The sequence below is a fragment of the Cygnus olor genome, chromosome 10 (assembly GCF_009769625.2).
Source record: "Cygnus olor isolate bCygOlo1 chromosome 10, bCygOlo1.pri.v2, whole genome shotgun sequence".
Classification (NCBI taxonomy): domain Eukaryota; kingdom Metazoa; phylum Chordata; class Aves; order Anseriformes; family Anatidae; genus Cygnus; species Cygnus olor.
In genome coordinates, this window is record NC_049178.1 from 15,734,436 (window position 1) to 15,756,360 (window position 21,925).

Below are 21,925 nucleotides of genomic sequence, written 5' to 3' on the forward strand. Positions count from 1 at the left end.
TTTTGTGGGTGCATAACCACAGTTATCTACATGTTTCCCTGGCTGCTCAATTTGTGGAACTATTGTCGTTAGAAAAATTGCTCATCAGTCTTATGTGGTGCAGCAAACACAGAATAAAATGTACTTCAAGGCATGATTTGCAACTGAAAGCCAATCGAAAGGCAATGAATACGCTCCAACAACGCCAAATGAAATAGCGTGGCTGTGTCAGCCAGCACACGAACCAAATGTTATACTTGACAGCTGGCGGGAGGCAAAAATGTGCTCAGCGAACTACAACTCCCAAAGTACTTTGCAGAACATTTGTCCCAGATAAGTCAGATGGCAGCTACGGTTGGACCACGAGGAGAACTTAAAAATAAAAGGAAATGTGCTCTTTTCAATGCCACGAGATAGCAATCCCAATATAGGCTGTATAAAAATTTCTTGGTCCTTTAATTAGATTCTTCATTTGTTTGCATTATTCCATTCAGATTCATCACAATAGCTGATCACTTAGTCAATACTTTCCAAAAGCAGAACTCTGTTTTGCATAAGCACCGATGCCAAACAAATCTCTCCATTTATAAAATAACAGTTGCAATCCTTCCTCCCCAACTGAGCGCTAGGACATAAATATGCCCATTTAATGAGAATGCTCAACCATGAACATTTATTAAAAGCGCGCTAGACGTCAAAACGCCAGCAGAAGCTGAAATATGCATCGTGATTTTGGTCCTGTTGTCAATACTTGCATGCAAAAGTAAGCAGAAGATTTTCCACTTTTCATTATTCCTGCTTAACAGTTATCTCATTCCTGGTGTGGTTTTGTTTGTTTGTTTGAAAATAATCATATATATATTTTCCACAGAAGATTAACTGATATTTTGTATTATATGAAGTACAATTCCGTTGACACTGCCGTGTCAGGTCCTGATTAGCAACACTTCCAGTTGGAAAAAAGCCACCTTAAACCTAACAAAAAATCACAAGAAAACTATCCACGCACCGTGTAAAACAGCTGTAGCTTTGGGGGACCAGAAAACAGACCCTTCGCTTCCAGCCTGTCACGGAAGGCCAGCTGCCACTGCTGTTTCCTTGAACTTGGAAGGGATCGCTGTCTGTGACTGGGGATGTTGGCCATGCCACGACCACAACGTGCTCCTTCTGGACCCTGCATTTTTCAGTGTGGACATTTCAGAAGGTACGGCCAAGGCAAAGGGGTGCCACAGCAGCTCGCTGTTACTCACAGCAAGCCACGCTGCAGCCACTGTTTGTCACACCATTATCCGTATTTATACATGCAACTGAAAAAAAAAAAAAAGATTTTTTTTCCCCATTCTTGACTCAGAGGCAGCTTTGTGATTTGGAGAAAAATCTCTGTAGGTGTCTGAGTTTTCTGGGGGAGAGAGAGGAAGAAAATAGTGGAGTCGTTCTGCTGGGTTTCTTAAAAATGATCTGATATTATTAAATGTTACCAGTACCTGGACATTTGTGGGTGGCCATGCTTTATAAAACAAAACAGATGTATTAACAATGGGAATGGGAATGGACAAGATTAATTTACCAGGACAGCTGATAAAACTTGCAAATACTAGGTTTTGGCAATGGAAAGCCCTTGCTTGTGAAAGACTTCGAGGAGAGGCACCACGCTTCTCTCTGGATCCATCCCACCTTGCAAACTGGGATTTTGGGATTCAGCGGATGTTGGCCTCTGCTCACCCTGGAACTAATGGTAAAACTGCCCTTTGCACTGAACGGGGAGAATCAGCCCAAGGAGCACAGCCCAAAATTACAGCTCTTGGCTTAAAGTTAAATAATAAACCAATGCTCCTTACTAAAAACTAAACTAACAGCCACCACAGGGGCAGAAGATGTTCTCAAATTTGATCAGGAGGTCACAGACACTAGGAAGATGCTACTTCCACATTTTCCTTCAAGAAACACAAGGTCAGAAATTAACAGCTGAGAAGCAGCAAAGAGCACATCTCAGTTTGTGCCATCCCTCTCCTGTGCTCGCATATTCCTCAAACCTGATTCCGAAAAGACCTTGCTCCATGCAAATACAATCCATTATGTCAGCGCAATTAAACTTAACGGGATCATAAAGTCAGCGAGCATCTGGAACTATTGATAAGGTTTCGGTTTATGGACACTTTGGTAGGGGAATTGCCGCTTCCTTTTACATAATGATGCAGCTATTATGGATTTTGGGGGGTTGGGCTCGGGGGCTTTTTTTCTCTGCTCTCGATTTAACAGTTTGCTGTACCTTCATTCAAACACGTATGGGAGATCAGTGGTACTGAATTCCTTCCAGTTTGAATTTGGAAATATGTGGTGTGTGCTTATACATATATATATATATATATATATGCACATATATATGTGCATTTAAGAAAGCTTCTGTGTGTGTGTGTGTGTATATATATAAAGAAGCTTTCTCATCAGTTCAACAGCTTGTCTTATCTCAGTGCCTTGGATTTAAGAGACAGCTCACTTTGGCCATATGTTTCGGTTTTTCCTCTCACTCCCCCGCTGTCTTTCCACACATACCATGACCGTGGACAACCTCTCCTTAAGTGGGCAAACAAATGGTTTAGCTCAGATTTGCACAGTGTCTGCTGACTTGTGTGGGCTCTAGCATCCAACTCAGCTTCATCATTTCAGGCAAGCGCATTTCTGACAGACACCACGGTAATTAGAGCATCTCGATTTTATTAGATTGATGACAGATTAAAGGCCAAGATCACAACTAGCAGAAATCGGTGTTGCTGCCCGGAAATCCACAGTGCTATGCTGGTCTATGCAAGCTGCGAACATGACCCCAAGTCTTTTACATTGTATTGTGTCCCCCTTACATAACGAGATTTTTAAAATTAAATGTTTTCAAGCCTGTGTGTGTGGTCCATAATCTAATTGACCAGACATTCTTGCATCCAGTTTCCACTTTCAATTGTCTGCCCCACCAAATGGTTTGAATTCACAAAAGAGCACATAACTGAATTTCAGCTTTTTGTCCCTGTACAGTAAAAAAAAATATATATATTATATATTATATATATATCATTGCATCTTTTGGGACCTCTGTATGTACCAACGGCCCTGGACTGTCTCTCCCTCGTATCCTCACATACATCTGAAACTGTTCCACATGAGTCTCCTTTATACTTTAGATTCCAACTGTATGGGCTATCCAGAGTTCAAGTTGGTGCCTATTTCTAATAATAATTAAAAAAAAAAAAAAAAGGCAAAACCAAAAACACAGAACTTGCAGATTCAGATCCAAGATCCATTAGCAGAACCCTTGTTTCAGGAGCATCCTGCTATAGGCACCAAATTCTCAAGGACCAAAAGCCCAAGCATGGGGATCCTCAAATCAGCAAGATCTCGGTAGACCGATGGCATGCGTAATGCTGGGGAAGATCCTTAATGAAAGGGAGCCTCATCTATAAAGCTGATCTATATGAGGTCTTGCGGCCCCTCACCTTGTCTTTCTTAGCCCTTCTCCAGCCGGTAACAGGACCCACCACGCAAACCTCACTCCCTTTACAGCTGGAAGCAAGATTCCCGCTACCGCTGCGCCAGAGTCCTGGGAGAGCCCCTGGCCTGTCCCCATGGGAACGGGTGACCTGGATGCGCAGGGACGAGTACCGAGGAGGCCTTTTACACCAGGTGGGTCCGTGCCCGTTATTATAACCATCGCCATTAGCAAATGTAATCAAGCACTCGTCTGACCTCGTACCAGAGGTGAGCTGCATTTGTTTTGACCAGGCAAAGAAAAGAGGATAAAAATCCATTAAAACAATCCCACTATAAGAGGCAATCGAGACTATCCCATTTATTTCAAGTATACATTATATCACAAAACATTTCAAGGGCTTTCTGATGCTTGGTCTATTTTTAAAGACTTGCAGTTAGTCAGAGATGAACCTCCAAACACTCAGCAGCTTGGTATGAATAAATACGCTTTCCCAAGCCTGTGACCTGACATAAAACAGGCTGCAGCGATTCGTGCCAGCTGAGGAGGTTAAGCTAGGAGACAGGCCTCTCTTGTGATGCACGAGGGTTTTTTGCTGTTACAACTCAAGTTTAGAACAAGCCAAAAGAAAGAATCCTTTCCGCAAGAAGACACCACTGCTATAATCTAGCCTGATCTCTCCAGCCAAGCAAAGAGCGCTTCACCCAGCACGCCCTCTACCACGTCTGTAACTCCAAACTTTAACAATTCTGTACCTTTTAAGATGATGTTTAATGCATTTTGATGCCTCCAATACGGGAACAGTCCAACTCATCCCTTCAAAAGTTTGCCAGGACCTATTTTGCATGTAGTAAAGCAACAAAACAAAGCCAAGATACTTCATCGGTTCAAGAGACAAGCAAGAGGAGTCTTTCTTTGTTCTTTAAACCTTTAGCTGGTGCTGTGCAAGTTCCTTATTTACAAGACCGAGGTACTTCCCCAGTAAGGGGTGCTGTGTCGAGGGGTCACCGCCACCAGCTAGGAGCATCAGCGCAGAGCTCCTTATGCAAACAACCACACGCGCAGATTACAGAAATCTGTACTGACAAATTGGTCACGCAACAAACAAACAAATTAAACCCAAGCGATGAACACACATTACAAATTAACTGATGGATTATCTCCCAAGTGCTCATTGCCTGGAACAACTCAGGAAATTCGGTAGCGGGTGGCTTGAGCCAAAGGGTAGCAATTGGCAGGGATATCTGTGGTGAGTGGACACCACCCAGCAGCACCACAGCTGAAGACCCTCCTCCTCCTCCTCCTCCTCCTCCTCCCTCCAAAAGCATTTCTGCAGCCCCTGCAAAGGAACAGAGACCTGAGCCAGCGCTCACCTGACACCAGTGGAGCAGCTCACACGCAAGTGCCCCATCTCCGTCATACCCGCAGAACGCAGCCGTCCTCTCTGAAAACCCGAAAACACTTACCAGAAGTGAATTAAGACAATTCACACCTGCACGACTTGTACCTGGAACGTATCACGGCTCTAAAGGCAACTTCTTCCCCTCCGTTCTCCATACGAAGCTGCTTGTAAGCACATCAAAAAATACCGAGTGCTAAAATGGCAGCTGTATACATTCCAAAACAAGTTGCTACAAGCTCTCCATAGGTATTCTGTTTTCCAGCAATATTCTCTTGCCCCATAAAAGACAGGTTTTGCATACCAAAAAGACACCTGTCCGCACTAAAAATTAACTACCTGTAAAATCAGTTTTTCTTTCTTTCTTTTAAATTAAGTACATTTTTGGCAGCAGCAGGACTTGACTTTTCTTTTGGCCACACTTCTGTAACTTGCAAATGCTTTAACCGAGCAGGGTCATCGCTAGTTTAACGTTTTCATCTGGGTTTACACATAAATAGCACAAAGTTCATAGGAAATCCTAAACATAGCAAAGGAATTATGAAAGTTTGGCAACTAGCAAGTCTACCAAGTAACTTTTTGGTTTTTTAATATTCTGTATAATAAAAAGTACAGCTTTATGATCATTTAAATCATTATCATGTGTGCTGAACCTTACGAATCCTAGCTGAGCTGTACGCTCCAGTGCCTTATTTTTTTTCCAGCTGGAAGATGGACAGAGCTGTTTGCTGTTTGATCTGGCCACATCTGATATCACAAAGGAGAAAATAAAAGGTGAGTATCAACCACTTGGCCCAGTGCATGGGAAAGAAGAAGTTTCCCCCGAAATATTTTGCTTTTATTGACTTTGAAGCTGAAAGAACTGACTTCCACTGCTTTTTCTTTTCCTAATTTGGATGACAAAATCAAGACGTTATCCTGGTCATTTTCTAAAGATCTGCACACAGGTAGGCTTCACCTGCAAATTAGGGCCTAAGCACTGATAACACCCTGCGGGGTTCTGAGCAACGACTGAGCTTTGCAGTTTGGATGCTATTAAAAAAACGCCACACTTGCTCATTTTCATTACATTTTTTTTCTTGGATTTTCAATGCCAGTCAAATCTGGCAAACTTTCCAGCGTTCTGGTGAGCAGCAACTTCACGTGCTTAGCAAGGCTGAGAACACATTCAGACAACTGGGGGGATTTTTGTCTTTTTAACTTCGTCATCACAGTCATGACCCGATGCAGTATCACTTTTGCTTAACATTTTCCAAATAAACCACAGGAAATTGTATGCTATTTAGGAAAGTCAGTTGAGGTGATGATTAGCTACTGAAGCTATTGTAAAATTAAAAAGCACACAGGCATGATTTAAATGTGAAGTTCCATTTTGGTACTAAACCACTCAGCTTTCATTTGACAATACAATACTCAGAGACACAAATTAGCCTTTATCTATAATTATATGCATGCATTTACCAAAAAATAAATATTTTGAAAGATATTTCCTGACAAAACAATCCTGAGACAAAACAATGAAGCATTCATTTCAGCCTCTGCCTAGCTTAAAGTAGGTAGAAATGGTATTTTGAGATACGGTTCTCAGGCAAATCGCACACAGCACAGCTGCTTCAGAATTTGCAGGCTTTAAAAGACTAAAAAAAAAAAAGCGACCTCTCACTTCTTTCATCTCAGGGAAGAGACGAGCATTTGAACTTAATGGCCATGAGAATGATGTGGCCAGAACTTGATGTTACATTGCCTAAGCATCTCTGAGTCCCAATGACTGACAACGTGTACTCGCAGGCATCATCCCCGGCTCTACGTCATTTTATCTCTGACGAGGTCGTCTTTTCTTTGTTTCAGTTATTTTTTTCCTCCCTCCCCCAACCCTTTTTCATGCATTTCCATTGGTTCAGCAAGATTTTGTGTGGTCTCAACACAGACCAGTTTGGGTAAAAGATACACAACAGAACTGTCCTTTTTAATTTTAGCTTCAACACTGAAAGTCCGATCCCCAAAGCCCCACCTAGAACACAATATTTTGCCAAGCGAATGTACGTTCTCTTTTCATTCTATAGGCGGCACCATAAAAGCTGCACTTCAATAATTACACAGTGCTTTTCATCCATCGATCCCAAAGAGCTTGAAAAAAGGAGCATGGCATTAATCTCAACGTACAATGGCAGAAAATAAGGCAGAGAGGGAGGACTTCTCCCCGCTGTTTGTATTTCAGGGGGCATAAGGAACTGTAACGCACCGGGAGCCCTGCAGCAGCAGGTCTCCCACATGGTGACGAACAAGGGAGGCTTTTTTTTACCCCTCCCTCGTGGCAGCTGGGCCGTTCCCGCAGACGAGCAGCTGCTGCAGGCACCCCGTGCACCCATCGCGGTCACAGCCGGGCTGTGCGAGGATGCCCCCGTGCAGGGGACACGGCTGCCTTGTGTTCCCCACATCCGTGTGCACTGGAAACTCACCGCTGGAGGACGGACCGACGGGAGCTGGGCAAAAACCTTCCCTGAGCGTAGCACTGCCCTTCTTCCTTTTCACTCCTGTCTTTTAGGACGATAACAGATCAGCAATTAAAGCAGCCAAGCAGTGGCTGTGCCGTAGGTACGGTCTATTCGTAGTTTGCCACGGTCATTGTTATCCTGGGTCAGCCGCAGCACGCCGAAAAAGTTCGACCGATAAATTTAATATCGGGTCGCATTTAAGCCGCTGACAGCCTATTAAGGCGATCGTGCTGTAGGATGCTGGCACTTAATTACTGAGATGGTATCGGACCGCACAGTCAGCGTAGCGTGGTACGTATTGGTTTGCAAGCAGAGCCCCCAAAACTGTTTTTAATACTACTTTAAGCTAGAGAAGCTTTGAATATGAGAGCTGTTTAGTCCTAGTGCTGCACAGAGTTGGGGCAGTCAGTCGCAGAGCCCAACGGAGCAGCCACACCAGCTCTCACCATGTGTCTCCAGAAAGAAGGATTATTCCTTGCTGTTGCCTCCTGTAATGTTCTGAAATTTATCTTTTTTTTCCCCTCTTTTTTTGAAGTATAGCAGACACTCAACAAAACAGCTTTTGGAGAGGGCAAAAGTAATTCTCAGGACTGAGATAACAAACTGGGGAAGGATACACAAAGGATCAATCATTGCACCCAGCCAAAACACTCTCTTATTAACAGAGCTTGTGGTACCTTAGCGAGGATGGGTGATTTTCTTATCCCTTGTGTTTTTTAGAGATGGATAAACGGATAAACCTGCAGCACGCAGAGGTGCAGGTGGCCACCAGCAAAGCCAGGAACCTCAGGGTGAACAGACATCCCGGGGATGTTCCCCAGCAGACACCAGCCCATGGCAGCCCATCGCACGGCTCTGGTCGGTCCAGCAGCTCCCCCAGCACGCTGCCAACAAGCACTGCCCCTAGTCTGGGAGCATAAAAATGGGGCTTGGGAAACTGAACTAGTACAAATCACACAAACCACAACTGGCAGCCTCTGAGCATCTCTGTTTCTTATTGCCTAGATACATCAGAATAAAACCGAACTTAGTCAAACGGGGAGGAGGCATGAGCCCAGGGAGAAAAAACAGGCTTCGACCCAAACATGCTTTCTATTTCAGCAAGAAGGGCAGACCACGGCTTACTGGAATACACCAGGCTCTGTGTAGGAGGAGGTTCAAGTACCAAGGGGATGGTCAGCAATATAAAATAACTAGGCTATAAAAATTAATAGTGTCAAGACTCATTTGAATGCATATTTGCAAAATGCATTTAAAATAAGTAACTCCTGAGGGAAAGCTATCAAAAAATAATGTAATTAGATACGAGGTCAGGAAAGACATCAAAGGAGTTTAAGATTTCTTCCACTCCACCCAAGAATATCCAAGGAGTAGAGTTTCAAAGCCCAAGGCACAAGTGCAATTGTTTGTTCAGGTGGCGGTCACACCGCCGTTACTTCTGCGGCTCTAACAGTAGTGCAAAGCTCCAGCAGCACCAGCGAGGGCAGCTGCCTAGCGGCATATGGCGAATAGAAATATTTATTTGCTTTTAAAACACTCTTCTCGGGTTATAGACAGATGACCAAACAGGTTACAGACAGAAGACTGAAAGAAATCAAGTTACCCCTGGCCACGTGACAGCATTAGCATCCCCGTGCAGAAGCAGAGTGTGAGCTTTTTACAAAACAGAAATTTAACACTAGAAACTAACATATTTCATCTTATATTTGCTCAGGGCAAGGAACACATTCGTGGCTAGTTACAGCAGCTGAGCTGATGAGCAAAAGCTCATTAGGCCATGCCAGACCAATCGATTTTGCCATGCAAAGATACCCGTATTTTATGCCACCATTTGTTCTGGTGCAATCATTCTGTATCAGAAGTGTTGTTGTTTGGAGCAGCGGAGAAGTCAGAAAAAGCAAATTTATTAAGCACTATGAATATGGAGAGAAACAGAGTAAATTTGATACACTGGTAAAAGGAGAAAAGGGATCAGAGAACAGTTACCATAAAACCTCATTATGAAAGCACCCATGAGAGCCATCGGTTTGCACTATTACTATATAAAGCCTTTTTGTTATAATGGGGCTATCTGAAATAGTGCTTAGTGCAGTGGGACACGCTTTAACTTCACAAAGAATGTTACAACAGGCAACTATTTAATAAGGCTGCTAGATGATCAGGTCAGCAGGTAATTCGCCAGGAGTGAGCCACTTTTAAATATTTTAGTAAAAGAACACACCGAGATAATAACATCTCATTTACCAGCTTGCCCTTCAAGATGATATAACCCTAGTACCTCTTTTACAGCAAAGCAGACCTTTTCTAAGAAAGGTGCTTCGATTTAAAGATCTCCCCATGGCGACAGCGTGCCATTTTGTAGCTCGAGATGCAAAGCCTTCTACATATAAAAGCAACATTTGGGCGGCATTAAAATTTCCCCTGGCTTTGTGTGTGTCAGACGCAGACAGAAGCACTATCTGAAGAGCTTGTTTCACACACGCACACTTACAAGCTTCCGTTTTCAGTCGCTCCCACTGCAAAGTTTCCAGAACTTTAAATACCATGGATGGAATCTGCTATAGCTGTTGTCTGCTCCTCCGTAACAGCTTGTGCTCTGCTTTGGGAGGAAAATGGGACTCTGAAATTTAGGGGTGGTTCCTTTGCTCCTCCCTGCCTTTACAAAATGGGAAAACATTGCACAGAAAAAATGCCTGCTAAAACACAGCCTCCCAAAATTAAGTATTTCTGAGCTAGAGAAGGCCACAGTCCAGGTTGCTTGAAACGGTCTGTTTCTCTTTGCACATGCAGGTAGTTCACAGAATTCCTCCACACTCGTGCTGGACGTTAGTATTTCACTTCTAAAACCCGTTTCTCACTTCATTCACGTGCAGAGGAGAACAACAAATAAGGCAGGGTGTTACCAAAAGAAGGCGGCAAGTTTGAGCACAAGGAAAGCTCTTAACGTCACACGTCTGTTTGACAAGGCTTGGCCAGGTAAAGGCAGAATACAATGCATAAATTAATCACATTCTGGCTGCCCCAATTCTGAGATTTCCTAACCTCGGAACCCTGTGCCCTCTTCAGAGCCATGCCTATCCAAGTTCTGAGCGTGAAGCAGACTCCCAGCAGGAATGCCCCAAAATATAAGCCTACCATTAGAGGGCTGAATTTTCCAAAAAAGACCTCTATTGGCGTAACAAGCTCCCTGACGAAGTTAATGCTAACTCTTCCATTTCCTATTATATGACTTAGAAATTCAAGTCAATCGTGCTTAGCTTGTTAGTCTTCGCTAGGACTCTCCTGAATCCAACAGCATACCTTTAATTGTGTCACGGTACATTTCTTTATCTTGGTTAGGCTGGCAAAACTCCGCAGACTAGTTTCTCCTTCACCTCTCTTGCAAGGATCCTATTTACCCCAAACACCGAAGCAGGAACTTAGCAATGTGATGTACTGACCAGACAGAGAGGAAATAGGCTTTGATTTGCCATGCGATGAACTCGCTGATAGCACAGCACAGAGCAGCTCAAAAGCAGCCCGCGCTGTCTTGGAGAAGCACGAGGAAGATGAATAGAGGTCACCAATATTTAGTCACCAAGACCTTTATAAAAGTCAGAATACTTAGACTGCAATGACCCAAAAAGGCCACTGAACTAATAAAACAATAGAATACATGAAACATGAGAAAGAAAAATGCAGAAAAAAAATGAAAGGGATCCATCCAGCTGAAAGCTAAACGAGCTGATGATAAGGGGAATTAAACGCTGCGTTGGACCCTGGTAACCCAACGAGAATCTGAAACTTCAGATACCGAGAACAGCAGTGCTCAACCTTCGTGTTCCCCAAATCACATGCGTCTAAGAAGATGAGTTGTCTCTAACGGCTAAGCTCCTGCTCAAGAGTGATGATAAAACGAGCTCGAGTACTCAAATCCCAGCATCGCTGTGGCTTTCTAGATCCCTTCCAGCTTCCCAGCGGTTTAGCGCCGTGCGAATGCTTTCTGGGGCACTCATCTCCTTTGTGACAACATCCTCTCATCACCAGGTAACGCGTGACATTCTCGCTCACAGTCCCAGGAGTGAAGTGAAGGATTTAATGAGCACAGCATCTGAATCACTTCCTGACTGGGGCTCCAAATGAGTTGACTTCATCTTCACCAGGAAAATAAATCTGAGGTTCTTTACAAATTAAAGTCTTTGTGTAAAAAAAAGGCAAAGGAGTTTTAGTTCATGCATCTGAATGTGGAAAATCCTTGATTTCCCCTAAGAGTTCAGGATGACAGATTATCAGATGTTAAAATATTGCCTTGTCTACATTAGGACGCTAGCACTTGTCAACTGAATCATGTTCAGAACACACCTTTATCCAGCCAACAGCGCTGTGTGAGTAGCTTGCGCTGCTATAGACCACTCCCAGCCTTTCCTAAAGAAAAGGGCTTGGCTTCCTCAAGCTCTCCTCAAGCCTCAGGCTCTCCTTGTGGACCCTAGAAAAAGAGAAGAGGAGACTTTTTTCCCCCAAGCCACTTCCCCACCTTTATCACGGCTTGCATTCTGGTGCTGAGCTGTTAGCACGCCATCAAAGAAATGACACACTATAAATCGCCACCGCAGCGCTGACAACGAGTGCATTTCCAATGGCACCTTCTACATGACTATTATTCAGTCTGCTCCCCATTCATTTAGATTAATGTAGAAGATTAACACCAGAATGTCCTCACTGCTAGCAATAAATGTACCAAAGACTCCTGGTAAAATTCATACGCAGTAAAGATGCAAATGGTTGGAAGAGAGAGGAAGGCTTTTACTTTTTTCACCCCAATATATCATGATTTCAGTAATAGTGTTCTTGCAGAGGTTTTATTTTTTATGCCTGATTCTCATCCCATCTTCAAATGCATTAAAGGCAGTGCTGTATGCTAATGGAGAATAAAATAAAATAAAATTTCCTGTCTACAGTGGACCAAGAGTCTCCTGACACAGATGGAAACGGTGGTAACGCCGCCGATTCCAGGTGGGCCACCACCTCTGTTGGAGCAGGGAGAGCAACGAACTGCTTTTCGATGCAGTAAGCGACAGCCACAGCCACATCCCAATTGCTGACAAGACTACTTGATTCATCTAGCATTTTTCCCCCCACGTAAATACTGGAAATTTTCAGAAAGTATATAGCAAAGTCATTCAGGCGCAGCTCACTTGGGGCTGGCTTCGCACATGATATTGTTGGGAATTTTGCCTCACTTGCCTCAAACTGCTGGGTCAACTATTTTTCTTCTTGGATTTCATTTTCTTAATGAATCATTTGAAAGCCTATTTGAAAGAAAAATATATCCAATCTCTTCCAAGGAAAAATGTCATAAACACCCACATCTTACATCAACTAAACATTATGCAATTTTTAAGGAAAGTTTTTACTTAAGATGCTGTGGACTCTCCTGTTCATGACATTTGACGTTAGCAGTTAAATACAAGCGTGAGTATTCCTACTACACACACCCACCATATGTATACATCCCATACAACCATGTCTATACAGGGCATATTGGTATTAATATACTTTATGCAAGTGTATTAATATTATAATAAGGGGATACAATGGTCATTCCATGGGTGAAATCAGTGTGTGGGAAGTTAGGTTCCCAAGGCTAACCCATCTCCCTGCCTTCCGCATGCTTTTCTACTGAATCTGAAACATGGTCAAGTTGGAATTTTGAGATCATACTAACAGACCGAAACGAATACATTTTTTTTTTCCATCAGAAAAGGCCAGAGTTTGCTGAAGTACATCTCCTACAAGTAGACCCATCTCTTAAAAATAAAAAAGTTTTAAAAAAATCACTGTTCCTCCCTACATTTCCCTGTAGGAACTACGAATATCCAGTAACTTTCTTTAGGGGAACAATGTTAACTATAGTCATTGCTATCAGCTTCACCAGCTACATCTCTACACATTACTACATGTAGTAGAAATTCTGCTTTTCTCTGTTTCTCTCTCTTTTTTTTTAATCCCAGATGGGGGTAGATGAGGGGTTGATGCCATTTCAGCACATGCCCTTTCCTCCAGATTTGAGAGGACTGGGATTCCTGAAGACATCCTGCATAGGCAAGCCATTCCTTCAGATGGAGCACAACAGATCAAGGATGTTTTTCCTACTTCTGCAGGTTTTGTTTTTCAACTAGAAGAAACACAACATACGCTTAGGAGGAGAAAAAGAGAGTAGGACATTCGATCTGTTATCTTTTACTAGTCGGCTGAAATTCTACTAGATATTATCAACAAGAGAGGAAAAAAAAATCTTATGTATGCAGAACAGCAACCCCAGGATTAGCTACAGACAGAAAGACCATATAGGATTAGCACAGCGAACCAGTCATCACGCTTACCAGAATATTCACGAGCAAAATATTTGGAGGATTTCAGGACAGGATTTAGCAGAATTTGACTGAAAACAGCACCACATTTTGAATAAGCTTTATCAAATACCACAGCACCCAGCATCCCCTGACCAAAATGACTTGAAGTGCATTAATTTCAGAAACATTTCGGGCATAATCATTTAAGGACTCAGCGCACTGGGAAGGATGGGAGGCTGTCAGAAAGGTGTCTACACACAAGCTTCAAAGTGCAGGCAAGAGCCTTACCTACAGCACATGAAGTTTTAAACGAGTGAAACGCAGGGTAAGTATTATTACTGTCAGATGCAGAGTCAAGAACCCAACACCATTTAATCAGCTTCTGCTGCTGAATTAATGGCTTTCATTGTTGCTTTTTTCTTTCTGCAACGCTTTGACTGCTCTGACAGCCTCACTTGTGCTACGGCTTGTCAATAACAGAGGAAGGGATGCTCTAAGCTTCAAATTGCAGGCTGGATTACCTGCCTTAGAAGAGTGCCTAAGGAAGAAACTTGCCTGGAAAAGGCTCGCTTGCTGGCTCTGCAACACTTCAGCAGCGAGGAGCTCCTGGAGCGGCTGCCTGAGCTCTTTCTCAGCACTCTGCAACAGTTTCCCAGGAGGACGCAAAGCAGCATCCTGGGATCCATGCGGATCCATCACTGCTTCCATCTGACAGGAGCTAGCAGCAGGCAATGCAGAGTGCGAACAAGCTGGCAAGGGAGAAAACGCTCCCTGCTCCTCGGCACCCCTGAGCGAATCCTCGCTCCCTTCAGAGCAAAGTTACTCCTCAGTGCATTTTCCCACGTTGCAGGAGGAAGCACACATCAACAAGCAACAGGTTCACAATCTGGCCCTTTACTGAGCCAGATCCTCTGACAGAAAAGCCATTCGCAGCAGACTGCAGCCTCCTAGGAGTTAGGCTTTGCATTTTGCCCATTTTTCCTTGTGCACTGCAGAGTTGAAAATGAGCATAACTGGCAATATAAAGCCTAGGCTGCCGAAGCTAGGAGTTCAATTTAAACATGAGCTCCGTACATGCACGTGATGTGTGTTAAAAGAAGTCTTATTCACCTTCTGGGCAAGCACTGCCTTAAATTTAGACCCATTTTGGCTGCACATCCAACCGCTACGCTTGCGAACCGTCCCTGTTTACACGCACACAGACTGATATCCAGGGAGCTGGAGCACAAAAGGGAGGGTAAATAGCGAGCAACTGATAACACCGCTGATGCTGGACGATACCATAACCTGATCCAGCGCACACGGGCTTGGCACCGGCGGCTGGAACGCGCTCTGCAAGCGCTGCTGGCAGCCCCAAACGCTCACCCTCTTATCTGGCTGCTCAGTAACTGCCTTTATTAACCTGCAGTCTTGGCCGGCCCTTTAAATAGGCACAAGAGCCTGTCACCGTTCCAAACTGCCGGTTTATTTTGCTGAACTCCCGCTGGCAGTTTACGCAGCAGTAAGTGATCGAAGGTGCTCAAGGACTAAGCCCTCGGTTGCGGCGACTTGTCCGCTCACCCGCGGACGAGGGACGCGGCAAAGGCAGCCGCAACGTGCAGTGCTGCAGCTGCTGGCCGTGCCTTACCTGGCCTGTGGGCAAATGAAGCTGACCACTCTTCATCACACACTGATACATTTAAAAAAAAAATAAAGTCTTGCCTAGAAATTCCTCTGCAAGTCCGGGGAAAAATGAAAGCCCTTCCCTGTCTAACAGCAAGCACAGATCAACAGTTAAGTGAGCTCCAAAGGCAAATATTCCATTTGCACGGAGATGCAGCGTGCCACAATATGAACAAGGAACAAAGCCCCCTTTCATACCGCTGACAAATACAGTATAGCATGTCACAAATCACAACGGGAGCAGACAACACGATGGCAGCAGTCAGACGGGTGTCTTTTTATTAAGAAACACATATAATAATGAGAAATTACGTATACCTCCCCCCTCCCCCACAAAGCCTTCAACAATCACACTGGCTAACATGGCTGGAAGTATTCACGGAATTGACTTCTGCTACCCACAAAACTATCTCAGGGAGAGGTGCATCCAGCAGCACCACAGGACATGCACAAACGCCAAAACGGGTATTTTGATTTTACACACGCTGTACATCTTGTTTATTGCAATGCGCACACAGCTTCTGCTACTCATTCACAGTTGATGTATTTCTGGAGGAGCTAAAAAAAAAAAAATGCCCTTTTTAACTCTCTCGCTGCTGAATTTCAACTGAGACAGCACCTCTGCCTCCTCCCCTCCTGCCCTTTGCCCTGACAACCCAGCCTCCTCTCCAGAGATTCACTTCCCAGCCCTCACGTCTGCTTGGCTCAGGGATGTCGTACAGAAAAAAGGACCCTCGGGACCCTGCTACACCTCTAAGAGGTGCCCAGCCGCCCTCAGCCTGTCCCCTGTTGCTTGCCGGAGCTGGCACTGGGGACCACTTCCCAGCTCGGCTCGCAGTGGCCAGCCCCTGGCCCCACAACACGACCCCAGGAGCTGAAACGCGCCGCTTCTCGCCTCCTGCTTTCCTCTCGGCGTGCCCGGCCGTCTGGGGAGCAGCCACATTTCTACCCCAGCTGGGAGCATCCCTCGCGAGGTCTCCTTCCTGCCCCCTCCCCGGCTGAGGCGCAGAACAATGCGGGGACAGACATTTAGCAACACCTGCTGTAGCGCATTAATATGCACAGGGATGGATGGATGGTTTTTCCCATCCAGCACTAAGACCGCATTGTTCGGGGCGATCCATCAGCGGATCGCTCCCCCCCCGCCCGACGCCGGCCCCACAAGCCCCCTTCTGACATGTCCCCTTGTCTCCCAGCCCGGGCTGACGACCGCGTTTAGGAATGCACTTCATTAAATCGGAGCTGCCCCATTCCAACCTGCAATGCGGAGGCAGCACAAAGCGAGCGCCACGCTTCCTCCCGCATTTCTTTCAAAAGCCCCATTGTTCGGCAGGCATCTGGTCCTGATCTCAGCCTATTCGTGCCCGCTGACCCCGCTTTTCGCCGCGCACCCGCTCGCCAACGGGCCTCCCGTAAAGCCTGCTTGATGAATTAAAAAGCAGCACCAGCCATCTGTCCTCCCGAGGCTGGGCTTCGGCGGCGCAGACCCCTCTCGGCTGCTCCCTCCCCGGTCCCGCAGCCTCCCTGCCTCCCTCCGCGCACAGCCCGCCGCCGAGGAACCGCTGGGTTCGCGCTGCAAACGCGGACCCAGCTCGTCACGTTCGCCGCCTTTCGTTTCTAACGCTAGCATCTAGGAGGAGGAGGAAACAAATAATACAACGGAACGTTCTCACTTGCCTGAGTCCTTCGAAATTCAAGCACAAATACAAGATTAATCCTTCCTTTGTGAGGTCTTGTCTTTAAGTCGTGGTATGTAATGATCCTCAGCACTGCAGCAGAGGGGAATAAAAAAATGCAGGGATCATAAGCAGGGGGAGGACAGGGCTTACTTACATCAGGGTTTCTGCCACATGACAATAGGTTTGAGAGGGAAGAATAAGCTGGCAGCAGCAGCTGACAGTGCAAAAGGGAGAACGCAGAAGCCTGCCTTTTATATTATTGGTGACATTTCTAACACATGACAACAATTTCCATCTGTATTTAAGCTGGGAGTGTGAGGAAAAGAGCATTACATCACGGCTCCTCTATTCCTAGGGGCTGTGGAATATGTAGGCCAGAGGGATTAAAAAACACCTGTATGCGCTGGAGATCTGAAATACCCCAAGGCAGATTTCCCCCCCCACACACCTCTCCCTCACCCTTCCGACTTCTCTACCACCTTCACGGAGCTGCTGTTTGAGAACGTGCCCAGGGAAGTGCAAAATGGTATTGTCCTACTTTGCAAGGCGCAGGAATGGGGGAACGATGTGAACACGTATTTGTAGCTGTCTCCCTCCGTAGGAGATACGGCACTCATTTTTGCAAGCAATCAGACAAAAACACAGAGCATCTCTCTGGCTTCCACTGTGCTTGTCCCAAGGGCTTCGAGTTTCTCTTAAAGCACCGACTTTCATCTTCCTTTTAAATCTGCAGGGAATTTCAGTGACAGTAACAAGGATTTTTTTTTCCCCCCTTTCTTTTAGAGCCAACACACATGCCTGCATCTTTTTGAAAGCGAACATCAAGAACAGGGGCCAAAAATTACTTTGGAAGAAGCACTTGACTGCTTCAGAGCCAGCAGGTGTCCGTCTTGGACGCTTTCCACGTATCTCGGAGGACAGGATTGCTCAGAGGCAGCACCGAAACCCCGGGGGAGGACAGCCTCACGTGGAAACCTGCTCCCCCAGCTGCATCAACAGGGGCTCCTGTGGGTCCTGAGGACCACACAGGAGGTGCTGTGGGATGCTGTGGGAACAGTCCGGGCAGCTGCTCCCATGGGACAGGGTTTGGGAACCGTGGGCCCAGCCCTTGCTGCTCCAAGAAGTGGGTGTTTTGAACCGTACGAGCCACGGTTTGCAAAGCAGCTCGGTACGGGTGGAGACGCAGGCAACAAGTCCCGGGTTTAGAGTACACGGCACATCAGGGCCAGGAAACATGAGGAGAAAACATCCACTGCGGCACCAAACCCAACGGCGCAAATCCTGCGGCTGCTCAGGCACAAGTACCCGACCCTCGAGGGACAAGGTGCCACCGAGAGACAGCGAGACTCGTAGTACTTCTGTGAGGGAAATGGACCCACGCAAACAGGAGGCCGGCCTGACTGTCAGAATATACCACAGTCCCATTCCTACGGGGACACGAGCATCCCCATGAAAATGCCACCTGGACAAAGGTGCTGGCCCATCGAGTCTCTTGCCTAAAGAGAACAAATGAGAATTGTTTGCTCAGGAGCTGCCTTCCCTGTCTTTCCGCAACCGCCTCCACGGGTCTGAGGCTGGTCTTGGTTGCGTGTCTGGTCAGCCCACAGTCTCCGTGGGAAGTCTAAAGCCTTTCATAATCATGAGTTTACAATGCTGGATACTGTAAATTTCAAGACTGCAAAAAGAAAATATATAACTTAATTCCTTGCCTCCTCTTCACATCCACAAAACAAAAATTTCCGCACAAGTGAGGGAGCAGCTAACTGGGACATTCCAAAATATAAATAAATGCTTCTTTATTAAAAAAAAAAAAAGAAAGAAACGGAGCATTTTACATTTATTCAGAGACGCAGTGCCCCAATCATTTATGAAAACTCTTTCATAAGATTTAGCAGGGGGATAAAAAGGAAACAATGAAATGACTTATTTTTAATCTGAGGTTTAAAGGCTTTTTCTCTATCCAAAAAAAAAAGAGTCCCCCACACAGAAAGAAATTGAATGCAAACCTCTGTTTCTGTATCATGAAAGCTCCTTCGAGCACCAGAGTAATCAATTTCTCAGAGCCTGTGTGGTCTACAGCAAAAGCCAAAGAAGGTATTTAAGTTTATACAGCCTTCAGCATTTTGATGGCTTGCTTTTGAAATGTGACATGTTTAAATTTTATATCTTTTTTTAAGTTGGTTATGTCTTTAGAAAATGGTTGCTGTCAGTAGAAAAAAATAGAAACAAAGGAGAAAAAATGAAATTCAACCTGGTTTTGAGCTGTTTGTACATTTTAAAATCAGAGTAACTCGAAGCTCTAGCAAGAAAACTCTAAGAATGGTAATTACAGCTCCCTTCATTACATTACATCCAGACTTATTTTAGCATCAAACACTTTGACTCATATCAACAAATAAAAATAATATTCAGTAAGAGCGGTGCTCCAATGCCAAACACCACCAGATAAACATTGATGCAAATTTACAGAAACAGTAAAGCAAATACTCAGTCGGATATGAGTGAACTTTGTACCTTTTCTCGTGCAGAAAGCCAAAGACAAATCATAAATCACTTCTGGATGGGGAAAGGAGCCTGTCCTTACAGTAACCCCAGCTTCCCACCATGGAACAAGACCATCTTGAGACATGGTTTTACAGCTGGGATTTAACTCGCGGGACGGAAGAAGTGTGAGATAGAGCACTCTTGTAGGTAGGAACAAACCTCTCCAACAGACTTCTCAATCTTTCATCAGAGCGTTTTGGATCCAATTCACTTACCATGTGGGAACAGCAAATGGGGAACAAACTGTGAATTCAAATAACTGTAAACTCAGCAAGATGTGGAAATAAAACACAGATGGTGCACTTCAGATTAAGGGTCAGTGTTTCGGCGTCGCTTTCCACTTTTACATTCTGATAGGTGATGTATAACAACCACCTCCTCCTTGAGACAGCACTCTAAATAAAGTGTGACTCACTTAGGAAAACACAGAGGCGAGCGATACCTCCAAGGAAGCCTCCCTGCCGGGCGGGAGGAGCTGGGGGTACTTTGTTAGGCTGTGGCTCATGGGTTTTCCTACTCGAGGATTAACATTTGGGAATGGAAGTCATCTGTGCTGGGTGGACACAGCTGAATAAAGTGTCTTGAGCTTTTCCAAGTCCCTGGCACGCAGAGGCAGGGCTGCTCTGCCTGGCATCTATCACAGCCCCTGCCACAGCGCCCACCTGGTCTCCTCCTCACCATCTTCATTCTCCAGCAACATTTCGCAGAGGCTCCCCTGATTCCTGTCTGCAAGAGCCAAGAACACAACCACTGCTACCAGCATTACCCTGTGCCAACCCTTACGCCAAGTGCCTGGTACTAAAATACCTCGGAGGCTCACGTTTGGCTTGCCTGAACATCGGGTTCATTTTTCTTCTGAAACTGATTTTGTCCTAAATCCCAGGAATGGAATTTAGGATGACTTTATTCTTGTTGTGAAGTGTTAATTGCACGCCCAGGGCCCTCTAAGAAAGGTTCTGCTTGTAAGCACAAGTTCAAAGAAAAAAATAAAACAGTAAGTACAGATTAGATGACAGACGAACTATAAATCTATAGGAGCTTGAAATGTCAGATAGCGAGGAGGTAGTAGTGACTGTAAGGTGACTATTACCTTCAAAATATGCCGGAGGTTGTTTATCAGATCAGAGTTAATGAGGGAGAAATCTAATAGTACTATAATATTAAATTTACCATTTTAATGGTATCATCAATGCTCTGTAATGTGGGCAATTTACAGACTGTCTGTCAGTGTGATCCTCCGCTGTGGTTAGTTACACGGGAGCGGCACGATCACATCTTGTCAGCCGCTCCCTTCCAGAAAACGCAGTGTGCTGAGCAGGGGACTGCAGGAGCCTGAGATAGCAATGTGTATACATATTTTAATTACAGGAATACAAAAATGGGAATGCTGTTTATGAACGTTATAGGTTTCTTTTATTCCTGGAAGACCCGGGTTCAGCTCTGCCCCGCTGCTGAGTACAGCCTTCCTACTTGTGCACCGCCATTCAGTGTCCTGCTGGGTTCCCCTCGACTCTCTTGCACGTCTGCTTTTCTCAAACCCTTACACGCCTAGAATTAGGAGAGCTGAAACTGACCTCACAATCTAAGCACAACTTGCGGATCTCATGCGGTACCACCCCAGCCCCCAAAACAAAACCAACCAAACAAAAACCAACCACCCCATAGCTTGGAAAAACATGAAAGAAGATGGCGGTAAGGGCTGTAAAACTAACAGGTAAATTAAAAGAACCACGATATCCAGTTTCAAGCTTTTCCTGACTAATTCAAGACCTGTGAACAGCAGGAGACGGTAATGCTGCGTTTATAAATAGCCACCTCCTCACGTATTCAGGGAAGAGTTTGCCGGAACAGCTTCTTAATTTGGAGTTCCTCCTTCCTCCATCACCTGCCCAGCCCCTCGGTTCTGAGGTGCACAAGTTCAAATTCCTCATACTGCAAGAATTACCTGCATATTTTAGCATATGGCAAGCAGCTTTAAAGGAACATACTGTAGTGGCACTAGTAGAATGCCATGATGGTCTGAGATATAAATGAAATTATCAGTTTATCCAACAGCAGATCCTGCTTCTTCCTACAGACCCCCCTTGAGTAACACCAGAATCTGTTTGCAGTAGTTTTATTTATTTTTTAATTCATAAATGAAGTGTTAAACCTGAAATTTAAAGAAGTGCAGGTAAGGAATGAATGATGAAGAATAAAATAACTCAATGGCAGCTAATGCTTTCCAAGGGTCTGATGTTTTCCTCTACCTTCAGCTCCAAAACGACCCTGCAAGTAGAACTGCCAGACCACTATCTACCTGATTACTCAGTGATACATCTCTCATTCTGGAGATACATTAGCCTTTCGAAGAGTCA

At 45.0% G+C, this 21,925-nt stretch overlaps 1 protein-coding gene across 21 annotated transcripts in view; it reads right to left on the reverse strand.

Annotated features, from left to right (window-relative positions):
- Nucleotides 1-21,925, reverse strand: part of MAGI1 (membrane associated guanylate kinase, WW and PDZ domain containing 1) — a 324,538-nt gene that overhangs the window by 137,099 nt on the left and 165,514 nt on the right. Inside the window, exon 3 of one of the 21 annotated variants that reach the window (XM_040568194.1) lies at nucleotides 17,019-17,114. The exons of 18 other annotated variants lie outside the window; for them this stretch is intronic. In XM_040568194.1, coding sequence (XP_040424128.1) covers nucleotides 17,019-17,114 — 96 coding nt within the window. Of the gene's footprint in view, nucleotides 1-4,923; nucleotides 5,042-17,018; nucleotides 17,115-17,178; nucleotides 17,198-21,925 lie in introns of those variants that run through there. 2 more of the 21 variants (XM_040568207.1, XM_040568208.1) reach the window with 2 other exon arrangements.